At 45.3% G+C, this 13,732-nt stretch overlaps 1 protein-coding gene across 7 annotated transcripts in view; it reads right to left on the bottom strand.

Annotated features, from left to right (window-relative positions):
• The window catches only part of LOC141172043 (guanylate-binding protein 3-like), a 369,874-nt gene that overhangs the window by 235,255 nt on the left and 120,887 nt on the right, over window positions 1–13,732 (bottom strand). For all 7 annotated transcript variants that reach the window (XM_073655827.1, XM_073655829.1, XM_073655828.1 and 4 more), the window contains 2 exons: window positions 10,660–10,728; window positions 6,866–6,952 (listed from right to left, as the gene is read on the bottom strand). In XM_073655827.1, coding sequence (XP_073511928.1) covers window positions 6,866–6,952; window positions 10,660–10,728 — 156 coding nt within the window. The remainder of the gene's footprint in view (window positions 1–6,865; window positions 6,953–10,659; window positions 10,729–13,732) is intronic.

Here is a 13,732-nt window from a genome sequence, read left to right as displayed (position 1 = left end):
TTGGGGGATCTAAGAGTGTGGCAACCCAGTAGTCATGATTACTTCGAATTCTGACAATATGAGGGTCATGCTGCAGGTAGTGCAGCAAGAAGGCACTTATGTGCCTTGCGCATCTCGGAGCCCCAAAATTATTTTCCGGGCTAGATGCAGCTAAAAATTATTTTTAATTTTAAATCTGGTGAAGCTTTAGTATAGATGGCCTAATAGGATCAGTGCTGCACACTGCTACAAAGCCCAAATTATTTTCCAGTCAAGATACAGATAAACATGATTAGTAATTTGAAAGCTTAAAACGGTTGGTAGGGTGATTTTAACCAATCATCAAGCTTTTACTCTCCCCAGGATGACACAGGGGTAGAAAAGTCGTTTCGGATCCATAATTTGTTCATCTTTATGAACGTGAGTCTGTCTACATTATCAGTGGAGAGCCGCGTGCGCTTATCTGTCAGCACACCACCAGCAGCGCTGAACACACGTTCAGACAGAACGCTGGCTGCGGGGCATGACAAGATCTCCAAGGCGTAAGTGGCTAGCTCCGGCCATTTATCCAGATTGGAAGCCCAAAAAGAGCAAGGGTCCAGTGACACAGTCGTGGCTTCAATGTTTACTTGGAGATACTCCTGTACCATCGTCTCTAGGCGTTGACTATGTGTCAGACTTCTTGTCTCCTGTGGCCTTGCAAAGGATGGGCTAAAAAAGTGGTGAAATGATTCCGCAAAATTGATGTTACCAGCAGATACTGTGGTTCTGTTACGGTTTGAGTGCTGAACACTTGACGGTCCCACGGTTGGCAAGTTGGAACTGTGAGATTCACTACGTGCACCACTGGTATTTTGTGGAAAAGCACATGTAAGATTCTGCAACAGTCTCTGCTGATACTCCTGCATGCGTGCATCCCTTTCTATGGCAGGAATAATTTCTGCAAATTTACTTTTGTACCGGGGATCTAACAGTGTGGCAACCCAGTAGTCAGGATTATTTCTAATTCTCACAATTCGAGGGTCATGTTGCAGGTAGTGCAGCAAGAAGGCACTCATGTGTGTTGCGCATCCAGGAGCACCAAGTCCCTGTTGTGTTGGTGGCGAGGTAACAATCATGCTTCCTTCCTCTGTCCTCTCCCCCCAACCTCGCACAACAGAAATGTGATCAAGGTCTCCCTCATCTGATGAGTCTTCCATCAGTTCGTCCTCCACTTCTTCCTGGGCTCCTGCACCTTCCTCACTAGTTTGGCTGCTACCATGCGCCCTGGTAAAACCATCTCCCCCACCCTCACATGCCTGCCGCCTTGGTGCTGCCGACCGTCTGGACCTTGCAGATGTTAGCCCTTCCGCATACAACTCCTCCTCCTCTACTTCCTCCACCTGACTCCGAATTCTGTTTAACATGTGCTCCAGCATGTAAATCACCGGAATAGTCATGCTGATAATGGCATCGTCAGCACTAAACATCTTCGTCGCCATTTCAAAACTGTGCAGAAGGGTGCATAGGTCCCTGATCTGAGACCACTCCTCCAGCGTGATTTGCCCCACCTCTGAATCTCGTTGGCCCAGGCTATACGTCAGAAAGTATTGCACCAGGGCTTGTCGGTGCTGCCACAGTCGCTGCAACATGTGCAGAGTTGAATTCCACCGGGTAGGCACATCGCATTTTAGCCGGTGAAGTGGCAGGCCCAACGACTTCTGTAGAGATGTAAGTCGCTGAGCTGCGGGATGCGAACGGCGGAAGTGAGCACACAGCGACCGTGCCCTCTGCAGAAGGCCATCTAGTCTGGGATAGTGGGCTAAAAATTGCTGGACAACCAGGTTCAACACGTGAGCCATACAAGGCACGTGTGTGACATTGCCCGGGCGAAGGGCCGCACCCAGGTTTGCAGCATTGTCGCACACGGCCTTCCCTGGTTTCAGGTCCAGTGGAGACAACCATTCATGAAATTGGTTCTCCAGAGCTGACCACAACTCCTCAGCTGTGTGACTCACATTTCCCAGACATTTCAATGTAATAACCGCCTGATGACGTTGAGCCCTACTGCCAGCATAGTAAGGAGGTGTGCAGGATCCCTTCTGCGCAGTTAGAAAGCTTGTGGCATGACCAGACAGGCTTTGGGTGCAGGTGGAAGACCGAGAGGAGGTTGAGGAGGCAGAAGCAGTGGAGGAACTTTGACATAAAGAGGATTGACGCACAACTCGTGGGGACGGCAAGACTTGGACAGCAGCGCCTTGTCCTGCTGTCACCATAGTTACCCAGTGCCCAGTCAGCGACATGTAACGCCCCTGTCCATGCCTACTCGTCCAAGTGTCTGTGGTGAAATGCACCCTGTCACACACAGAGTTTCTCAAAGAAGCGGTGATGTTATGTGCGACATGCTGGTGGAGCGCAGGCACACCTTTCTTTGAGAAGTAGTGCCGACTGGGCATCTGGTACTGGGGCACTGCGACGGACATAAGGTCTCGAAAATCCTCTGTGTCCACCAGGCGGAAAGGCAGCATTTCTGTAGCCAAGAGCTTGCAGATGGTGAAATTCAACCTCTTAGCTTTCTCATGGCTAGGAGGAAATGGTCTTTTACTTGTCCACATCTGAGGGACCGAGGGCTGGCTATTGTGCTTAGACGGGGTTGATAAGGGTGTCCCCGGCAAACTGCCGGTCTGTGAGGAAGATGCAGGCGGACATGTTAGGTTGCCTTGATCCAAAGGTGGTGCTATCGATGTCGGACAGCGCTCAACACCAGCTGGTGTTACCACCTCCAAAGAAAATGATGACCTGCCAATCACGCTGCCTGTTGCGGGTAAAGAGGTGGCAGGTCTGCGCCCCAAAACAGGTGTGACTGCTGTCCCCCCAGTCACAGAGGATGAAGAGGCCGCGGATGCACAAGATATGGCAGACGGTGGTTGGCCCGGCCGGCTAGGCCGCATTGTAGCACACTGAGCTTCCCACTGCAACTTATGCTTCATGTCCATGTGCCGGTTCATGCATGAAGTACTCAAACTATGTATTTTTTGGCCTCTACTTAGCTTTTGCTGACAAATGTTACAGATAACACGAGTTGGGTCATCTTTATCGATCTGAAAAAATGCCCAGGCTATGCAAGGCTTAGCACCCATGCGACCTGAAGAGCCACCACGACTTGTGGTGAGAGGCAGAGTTGTGTTTGAGGATGCAGTTGTTGACGTGCTTCCAGTACTATGTCTCTGTCCAGGAAGGCGCAACCTGACCTCGTCGTCACTAGCATCTTCCTCCACCTCCTCTGCTGACCTCATCTCTTGGCTGACTGTGGGTTGACAGTAAGTGGGATCTCCGACCTCATCATCATCACCCTGTGCGTTATCACACCCGTCGTCCTCAGAGCCAACCTGTTCCTGCCCTGACAAAAAACTAAAGTTGTCGCTCCAATCAGGTATTTGAGTCTTATCATCGTCTTCCTCATTGTCTCCACCAACAGGAGTTACAGTTTGGGAATGAGGGTCTACATTATGGTCAGAACCTTCTGCGTCTGGTCCTGGATCCGACTCATAAAGATTCTGGGCATCAGTGCAGATCATTTCCTCGTCTGGATTCACAGAAGCGCTGGAGTCGACCTCTGATTCCCAGGCTATAGTATGAGTAAACAGCTCTGCAGACTCAACCATCTGTTCTACCTCATACTCAGACAGGCAGCTGGAGATTTGGGAGCTGTGAGGAAGCAAGTGCGATTTGGGTGACACCTTTGAGGACTGGAGTATTTGTGATGTTGAAGTTGATGTGGAGGAGAGCCCACTTAAAGGAGCACTTGATATCCGTTGAAGCACCTGCTGTTTTTGTGCCTCATCTGGAATTTGTAGCGATTGGCGTGGCCGTAAGAAAGGGATCTTATCACATTGTCCGCTAAAAGAAGTAGACATTTTAGTTTGGCTGGAAGATGGTCTTTCTTCTGCAGATGTTACTGTTGCTTTAACACCTACCCCACGGACACAACCTTTTTTCCCCTTCCCAACACGCCTATTCCCCTTTCCACCAGCAGCAGGCCTTTTTCCACTCATTTTGGTGGTTAACTAATTCACAACTCTGGAGTTGTTTGCACAAAAAAACAATGGATGGTAACCGAGCAGAGCTGAGTGGCCAAACTGTGGTATTAGGCCAAAACTATTGGCTGGGTTAGATGCAGAAAAAAATTATTTTGAATTTGCAACCTGATGGAGGTCAGTATAGATGGACTAATACAAATAGTCCCACACACTGCTAGAAGCCCAAATATTTTTTCAGAGGTACTGTAGATGCAGATAAAAATTATTTTTAATTTGCAACCTGATGGAGGTCAGTATAGATGGACTAATAGACCAAGTCCCACACACTGCTAGAAGCCCAAATATTTTTTCAGAGCTAGATGCAGAAAAAAATTATTTTTAATTTGCAACCTGATGGAGGTCAGTATAGATGGACTAATAGACCAAGTCCCACACACCGCTAGAAGCCCAACTATTTTTTCAGAGCTAGATGCAGAAAAAAATTATATTCAATTTGCAACCTGCTGGAGGTCAGTATAGAAGGACTAATAGAACAAGTCCCACACACTGCTAGAAGCCCAATATTTTTTCAGAGGTAGATGCAGGAAAAAAATATATTCAGTTTGCAACCTGATGGAGGTCAGTATAGATGGACTAATACAACAAGTCCCACACACAGCTAGAAGCCCAAATATTTTTTCAGAGGTACTGTAGATGCAGATAAAAATTAGTTTTAATTTGCAACCTGATGGAGGTCAGTATAGATGGACTAATAGAGAAAGTCCGACACACTACTAGAAGGCCAAATATTTTTTCAGAGGTAGATGCAGAAAAAAATATATTCAGTTTGCAACCTGATGGAGGTCAGTATAGATGGACTAATAGAGAAAGTCCGACACACTACTAGAAGGCCAAATATTTTTTCAGAGCTAGATGCAGAAAAAAATTATATTCAGTTTGCAACCTGATGGAGGTCAGTATAGATGGATTAATAGAACAAGACCCACACACAGCTAGAAGCCCAATATTTTTTCAGAGGTAGATGCAGAAAAAAATATATTCAGTTTGCAACCTGATGGAGGTCAGTATAGATGGACTAATACAACAAGTCCCACACACAGCTAGAAGCCCAAATATTTTTTCAGAGGTACTGTAGATGCAGATAAAAAATAGTTTTAATTTGCAACCTGATGGAGGTCAGTATAGATGGATTAATAGAACAAGACCCACACACAGCTAGAAGTCCAATATTTTTTCAGAGGTAGATGCAGGAAAAAAATATATTCAGTTTGCAACCTGATGGAGGTCAGTATAGATGGATTAATAGAACAAGACCCACACACAGCTAGAAGCCCAATATTTTTTCAGAGGTAGATGCAGGAAAAAAATATATTCAGTTTGCAACCTGATGGAGGTCAGTATAGATGGACTAATACAACAAGTCCCACACACAGGTAGAAGCCCAAATATTTTTTCAGAGGTACTGTAGATGCAGATAAAAATTAGTTTTAATTTGCAACCTGATGGAGGTCAGTATAGATGGACTAATAGAATGATGCTATGCCCAAAAGATTTTACTTCACTAGGTGCAGTAAAAAAATTGGTATTCTATACACAGGTGGTATATCTTGCAACACAGATAGGCTACTCCACTGACTAACACACTCTGCAATAGGCCAAAAAGGATTAGCTTTGCTAGATTCAGCCAAATGCTGTGAAAAAAACTTGCACAGCACTGGCACAGACCTGCCTGGCAAAAACTGATAGGAACTGATGTAACCTAGTCCTGAAAAGGACTCCAATTACAATTAGTCTTTACTCCCACAACCGATCTATTTAAGAGCACAGACCTGCCTGATAAAAGTCGTAGGAAATGCTGTAACCTAGTCCTTAAAAGGACTGCAATCACAACTATTCCCTACTCCCAAGCTATCTGTCTATTTGTGCGAAAATTGGCTTGAAATTAACAAGGTATAGCGCACACAGCAACAGTGGTGCCGTCTAACACGCAGCTGCAGCAGTGAGAAAATGGTGGCGACGGGGACAATGGCTGGGTCTTATAGGGCAAGGACATGTGACATACACTGCCAATGACACAAGCCCTTGCTTGTGTGAAAAAAAGCACTTCACTCCGTGTGTGCGCTGCTGATAGGCTGACAGATTGCACCTCCCCACTGCAAATGCGGGAAAGAGAAAAAAAAATGGAGATCTTCATTGTTCCTGCAGAGATCCATCCCCTGCCCCTCCCCCCACCCCGCTGTACACTCAAACTGCGTATTAACATTAATTTTCATCATTACTGAGAAAAAATCCAGTTATGATTTTGGTGCACGAACAGTTATCGAACATAACCTCGAACAGCCGAATTTTTCTCAAATTGTTCGTGTTCGCCGAACGGCTCGAACACCGCCCAAAACAGCTCGAATTTGAGATTGGCGAACAGTTCGAGTAGAACAACGCTCATCTCTAATTATAATATTCATTTTTACAATTATTGCTGAGAAATTTGCCTCCAGTAAGTCAGAGCGACATTGGCTGCAGTAATTATCAGAGATAAAACTAAGAGCTCAAGCAGCTTTACCTGGATAACTTCTGTCAGGCTGCAGTCAAAATCCATTTTAATAATTATATATTTTATTATTTATTAATAAAAGTTATATTTTATTCTCATTTTCTATTTTCTTTCTTTTCTTTCTTATTGATGTAAGTGATAATTATGGTGGTGAACACTAATGTGAATTTACGGTGTATGGGATTTCAGCAATCCATATGATCAGGATATTGGATGAGCCGACTTGTCGTCTTCCAGGAACCTTACACCCAATAATATTATACATTGTTTATTTAGTGTGAATAGAATCTTAGGATGTCTTAACATTATCTCTTACCTCTGGGACAGGTTTGGATTCTGCATCAAGAACTTGCGTGGAGCCCGTGATACAAGCGAAATGGCCGTCGGGGTGACACGTTCTGATCTAGTAGGGATAGAAATATGGAAAGTGTAAGGTAGCTAAAGGACACATAGTTGATGAGAGGTATGTATCACAGAGATGGTTGTCCTCCATGATGTAATCCTGGAATGTTGCTCTAGTGCACATAAGCACTAAGAGGATTGTTTGGTGCATGTGGGCCGGGGTTTTACGAGTAATCAGAGAGATGGGCGGGTCTGGCTACCCACATACCTCACCTCTGGGTGTGGTTAACAAGGTAAAACTGAGTCTGTTCTTTGACACATGGTCTCTGTGTGAGGAGGAAGAGGTTCTCCTGTGTGGTATCTGCAAACTGAGCCGGTGTACTGGATGGTTTCCAGCCGGTGTGGCCAAGACTGGCTCTCAAGAGACTTTGCCTAAACAACTGTTTACTTAGTTTTCCTGAACTGAAGGCTGTTTATTTTCCTTTGCTTATGACTAGCGATGAGCGAATTAGTTCAAAATCTAATCTTACAACTTTAATTCGACATGAATATGGCACATTCGGATTGGTGATCGGAAAGGCGAGCAAATTTTCTTAAATTCGGGAAAAATCTGCAACGTTTGGCGAATAAATGCAGGAACGTGATTGCTGGGCAGTGGGCAACTACAGCGGTTTGAACAGTTTTGCTAGCATAGTGCCTGTTTATGATGAGCGGGGGGATGTGGTAGATGAGTGGAGGAGCTGGGGAAAGCTCAGAACAGATCAGCGGTGCGCTTGTAATCTTTTTTTTTTTCTTTTCCTGTAGGCTGTAACTTTAACTGTAAGTGCAGGAAGCATCCACACTGTCCAGACACAAGGGCTTCTGCAATTGGCTGCTGAAATCACATGTCCTCTCTATATAAAAAGTGCCCATGTTCCTTCAGCGCCATTTTATCCATGCTACTGCTGGAGACAGACGCTGCTGAGTGTGCGCCCGTGTACTGAGAGATATTAGCTAGATAGATGGACGCTTGTGTGGAAGTACGATGGTGTAGATAAGTCCTGTGCTGTGTTCCTGTCAAATCGATGTTGCAGCACATTTTTTTTTCTTGTGCAATTACTGAGATTCTGACAGAAGTAGCAGGGCCCATGCCATAGAAGTGTGTTGTGCACTGGTTGTATTGTGCTCCATGCACGAGTATGCCTTAAATCTATTTTTTCACGTGCTAATGCAGCACACTAAAAACTACAACATCGCCTAGTCGGTACAGTCTGCAATTGGGGTGCAAAAGTCCTTGGAGATCCATGACTTGTTCATCATGATGAAAGGTAGACGGTCTACACTTTCATGGGACTGAAATTGATGCCACTTGGACATGTCCGGCGGCCATCTTACACTTAATATTCAGCGAACATTTTCGAACCAAACATTAAAATGTTCGCTCATCTCTACTTGTGACACTGCAATAAATCAGAATGGACTTTTAAATGAAACACTTCCTGTTTTGCCTACCGATGCACCCAAGTGAGTAGAAATCTCACAAGTGGTGTTAGAAGTACGGGCAGCGTTCCCAGGAAATACATGTGACTGCTACAAGACGTACTGCATGTTCTGGGTGAAGTTTGCCATAAGCCAGCAAGCGATGCCAGGACCTGCTTAAACATCCGGTGCAAGCACAGCAGGCACAAGACCAGCATCACCTGCAATTGTTACAGCAGCACAGGCAGCAACAAATGGCGCAACAGGAGACAAGTAAGTTGCTTATGCAGCAGTTCCAGCAGCAACAATATCAGCACCGTCAACAGCAGCAGCAAATTGATTTGCTCGCAGAGGCGATTCTTGGCACAGTGACAGCTCCGACAAGGTCAGTGAACGATTTTTCCATCTAGAAGGCGGTAAGGAGAGCCCTGCAGAAAATGACCCCAGGTGGTGACACAGAGGCCTTTTTGACCCTGTTTGAAACAGTCGCCGAGAGGGAGAAACTTCCGCCAGAGCAATGGGCAGAGGTGCTGGTGCCATACTTGACCGGGGAGCCCCAGAAGGCTTACTATGACTTGGCCTTGCAAGATGCCAAGGAATATAGCAAGCTAAAAACTGAAATTTTAGCGTATTTGGGGGTAATGATTGTATCATCGGCGTCTCTGCCTCCTGCCGGGCTGAGACGCCGTTCCCCTCACCGCCGCGGTCCAGGTCCGGCGTCCTCCCGCTCCCCTGCTGCTGTGGCACGCTCTGCGCGCAGCTTCCCAGGCCCTGTGCTTAGAGCGCACGCTCCCTCCCTCTTAAAGGGGCCCCGTGCCCCGCCCTATAGAGTCCCCAGCCAATGGCCGGTGGACTTCCCCTATATTAGGCACCTCCTCTAATATGGAGGTGCCTGTGCAAGGTTGTTGTTCTGTGTGCTAACACTTGTTTCAGCCCTCAGGTCCCGCTGCCTGTCAGTCCTGCCCTCCAGTCAGTCTTCAGTCCAGTCCGCCAGTCTGTTTACAGTCCTGCCCGCCAGCCTGCTTACCTGGAAGCACCTGGCAGTTACCTGACGTGCCCGCCAGCCTGCTTACCTGGAGCACCTATCTGTTAGCTGTTGTGCCCGCCAGCCAGCCTACCTGGAGCACCTGCCTGTAACCTGCCTGCCAGCCTGCCTACCCGGAACACCCGTCTGGCTATCTGCTGAACCTACCTGCTTATCTACCCGGACCATCCGCCAGCCTTCCTGCCGTGCTCATCCGCTGTACCGGTCAGTTCCTGCCATCTGACAACGATGACTGTCAGGGCACAGCGGGTCCACCACTGGAGGTATTACCGTAACAAACCCCCTCTCTCCCAAAAGTTTGACTTGCTGAACCTGGTTCACAAATGGTTGCAGCCGGAGTCCTCTACCTCTGTGCAGGTGGTAGAGCGAGTGGTGATGGACCGGTTTGGGCATTCCCTGCCAAGGCCAATACAGACTTGGGAACGCTGATGAACTAATCGAACTGGTCGAGAGATACCAGAGGGGTGGAGGGTTCCTTGGGAAGGCAGCTCACTCCATACTGGGGATCCTAACAGGTAGGGGAGGCCCAAAAGGGATTGGGGTGTCCAAGGTTCAAAGGGGCAGGGGAGGTAATGCCAAAGATCCCTGCTGCCGATTTATATGCTGGAAATGCCACGGCCCAGGCCATATAGCTGCCCATTGTCCTCTGACCTCAGAGCAAATGGACTGTAGCCTGGGACAACGCTGTTCATACTATGCGTATCTGGCCTGCAGTGTGAGCTGTCCATCCAGCGAGGGGCCACAAGCTTGTCTCGTAAAGGTAAATGGTTGGCAAGTAACTGGACTGTTAGACTCCGGGATACTGGTGACCCTTGTGAGGGCCACACTTCCTCTCCAGCTAATCCCAGGGAAGAAGATTGGCATCCGCTGCATTCATGGTGATGCTAAAGACTATCTAAATGCTAAAAACTATTGACACGGCCCACAGTACTGAGTCCAACGAGCTCGGCATTGTTCAGGACTTATTGCACCCCATTATTATAGGCTGGGACTTTTAATAAATATATTCTTCTATTTATTAATAAAAGTTATATTTTATTCACATTTTTTCTTAATGTCTTTCTTTCTCTTCCTATTGATGCAAGTGTTAGTTATGGTGCTGAACACTAATATGAATTTACGGTGTATGGGACTTCAGCAATCCATATGATCATGATATTGGATGAGTCAAGGTGTCGGCTTCCAGGAACCTTGCACCCAATAATATTATGCATCATTTATTTAGTGTGAACAGAATCTTAGGATGTCTTAGCATTGTCTCTTACCTGTAGGGCTGATCTATATTCTGCAACGAGACCATGGAGGAAGCCGGTGATATAGGTGCAATGGATGATCTAGTAGAGATAGAAATATGGAGGGATAGATAATGACAATGTCCACAAATCCAAAATAATAGTCTAAACACCTAAGACAAGAGGTCAGTGATTCAGAAACCTGCGCAGCAACTCTAGTAACCCGGATGCCTGTCAGTGTATTCAGTTTGGGTATTGTTAACAGTGACAGTGCGCTCCTACGCTGACTTACAGTCTCTGTATAGGGGAATGTGGTGCCAGCAGAAAGTAATGCTTAAATATATAAGATTACAAGAAAATAAAATAGGATTTGGCTCGGTCTTAGCCAGTTGAAAAAGATTGATTGCTCTCAGTGGGAGAAACAAAGTAATAATCTTGTAGTTATGATAATTTATATTGTGTAATAGAATAATATAAGTGATGTTACTATACAAGCTTTCTAGATCAGTTTGTTTGTTTCTTAATGTCCCTTTCTCCTGCCGTCTCTGCTCTTTCTTGGTAATTGTGTTTCTTCAGATGCTTTCTTACTCCTCGCCTGATGAAGACCTCAGTCGTCTGGAAAGCGGCTGTGTAACGTCACTTATTTTTTTGTTAGTTATTAAAAGCGATCATATTCACAAGATTATTATATTGTTTTTCCCACTGAGAACGATCAATCTTTAGATCTATGAGACTCGCTGACAGCAGCTCAGAGACATCACATGGAGCGTTTGGTAACCTCGCTGCTGCTTGGCAGCTTTATCTTATACAGGCAGCGCTGACTGTGCTCTCACACCAGGTACTTGTGCACTGACGGCGGCTATCAGAGACGCGCTTACAGCATGTCCTGACCTCTGCTGCTTAAACGGCCAAAGTGTGAACAAGCTCTTAAACTTTGCATGTATACCAACTCATGCACTGGATCATTTTTTTGGTTTTTCATTACAAGAAGTCCAATTATAACTAACAATACATCAATGCTGGCAAGCACACGATTGCTCAGTGTCAGTGATAACCTGTGACACGCTGATAGCTGCTCAGTAAATCCTGTATAAATAACGCTGTGTGCCCATGATGAGTTTTAGGTGAGTTTTCACACTGCGCATTTTCACTTCTCCGGCAAAGTGGATTTATAGAAATCTCCTGCCCACTGCGCAGCTTTACCACTCAGTATAAACCGACTTGCGGTGCGAGTTTAGAATCCGCAACATGTCAACTTCTGTTGTGGGTACACTGAGTTTTTTGTGTGGATTTTCCCTATAGACTTGTATTGGGTGTGGAAAATCCATAGGTGGAAAATATGCATGACCATACCAATGACGTTTTTCAAAACCAAATGCCAGGAAATATCAAAAACAAAGCTGATTTATTTAAATCATGACTAGAGATGAGCGGTGTTCTACTCGAACTGTTCGCCAATCTCAAATTCGAGCTGTTTTGGGTGGTGTTCGAGCCGTTCGGCGAACACGAACGATTTGAGAAAAATTCGGCTGTTCGAGGTTATGTTCGATAACTGTTCGTGCACCAAAATCATAACTGGATCTTTTCTCAATAATGCTGAAAATTAATCTTAATACGCAGTTTGAGTGTACAGCGGGGCGGGGAGAGGGGCAGGGGATGGATCTCTGCAGGAACAATGAAGATCTCCATTTTTTTTCTCTTTCCCGCATTTACAGTGGGGAGGTGCAATCTGTCAGCCTATCAGCAGCGCACACACGGAGCGAAGTGCTTTTTTTCACACAATCAAGGGCTTGTGTCATTGGCTGTGTATGTCACATGTCCTTGCCCTATAAGACCCAGCCATTTCCCCCGTCGCCACCATTTTCTCACTGCTGCAGCTGCGTGTTAGACGGCACCGCTGTTGCTGTGTGCGCTATACTTTGTTAATTTCAAGCCAATTTTCGCACAAATATACAGATAGCTTGGGAGTAGGGAATAGTTGTGATTGCAGTCCTTTTAAGGACTAGGTTACAGCATTTCCTACGACTTTTATCAGGCAGGTCTGTGCTCTTAAATAGATAGGTTGGGAGTAAAGACTAATTGTAATTGGAGTCCTTTTCAGGACTAAATTACATCAGTTCCTATCAGTTTTTGCCAGGCAGGTCTGTGCCAGTGCTGTGCAAGTTTTTTTCACAGCATTTGGCTAAATCTAGCAAAGCTAATCCTTTTTAGCCTCTTGCAGAGTGCGTTAGTCAGTGGAGTAGCCTATCTGTGTTGCAAGATATACCACCTGTGTATAGAATACCAATTTTTTTACTGCACCTAGTGAAGTAAAACCTTTTGGGCATAGCATCATTCTATTAGTCCATCTATACTGACCTCCATAAGGTTGCAAATTGAATATAATTTTTTTCTGCATCTAGCGCTGAAAAAATATTTCGGCTTCTAGCAGTGTGTGGGACTTGTTCTATTAGTCCATCTATACTAACCTCCATCAGGTTGCAAATTCAATATAATTTTTTTCTGCATCGAGCTCTGAAAAAATATTTCGGCTTGTAGCAGTGTGTGGGAATTGTTCTATTAGTCCATCTATACTAACCTCCACCAGTTTGCAAATTCAATATAATTTTTTTCTGCATCTCGCTCTGAAAAAATATTTAGGCTTCTAGCAGTGTGTGGAACTTGTTCTATTAGTCCATCTATACTGACCTCCATCAGGTTGCAAATTCAATATAATTTTTTTCTGCATCTAGCTCTGAAAAAATATTTCGGCTTCTAGCAGTGTGTGGGACTTGTTCTATTAGTCCATCTATACTGACCTCCATCAGGTTGCAAATTCAATATAATTTTTTTCTGCATCGAGCTCTGAAAAAATATTTCGGCTTGTAGCAGTGTGTGGGACTTGTTCTATTAGTCCATCTATACTAAACTCCATCAGGTTGCAAATTCAATATAATTTTTTTCTGCATCGAGCTCTGAAAAAATATTTCAGCTTGTAGCAGTGTGTGGGACTTGTTCTATTAGTCCATCTATACTAAACTCCATCAAGTTGTAAATTCAATATAATTTTTTTCTGCATCGAGCTCTGAAAATATATTTCGGCTTCTAGCAGTGTGTGGGACTTGTT

This window comes from Phyllobates terribilis, unplaced genomic scaffold (genome assembly GCF_046119375.1).
Source record: "Phyllobates terribilis strain yellow unplaced genomic scaffold, ASM4611937v1 Scaffold_12__6_contigs__length_324123572, whole genome shotgun sequence".
NCBI classification, from domain to species: domain Eukaryota; kingdom Metazoa; phylum Chordata; class Amphibia; order Anura; family Dendrobatidae; genus Phyllobates; species Phyllobates terribilis.
This window is presented reverse-complemented; position numbering and strand designations above follow the sequence as displayed.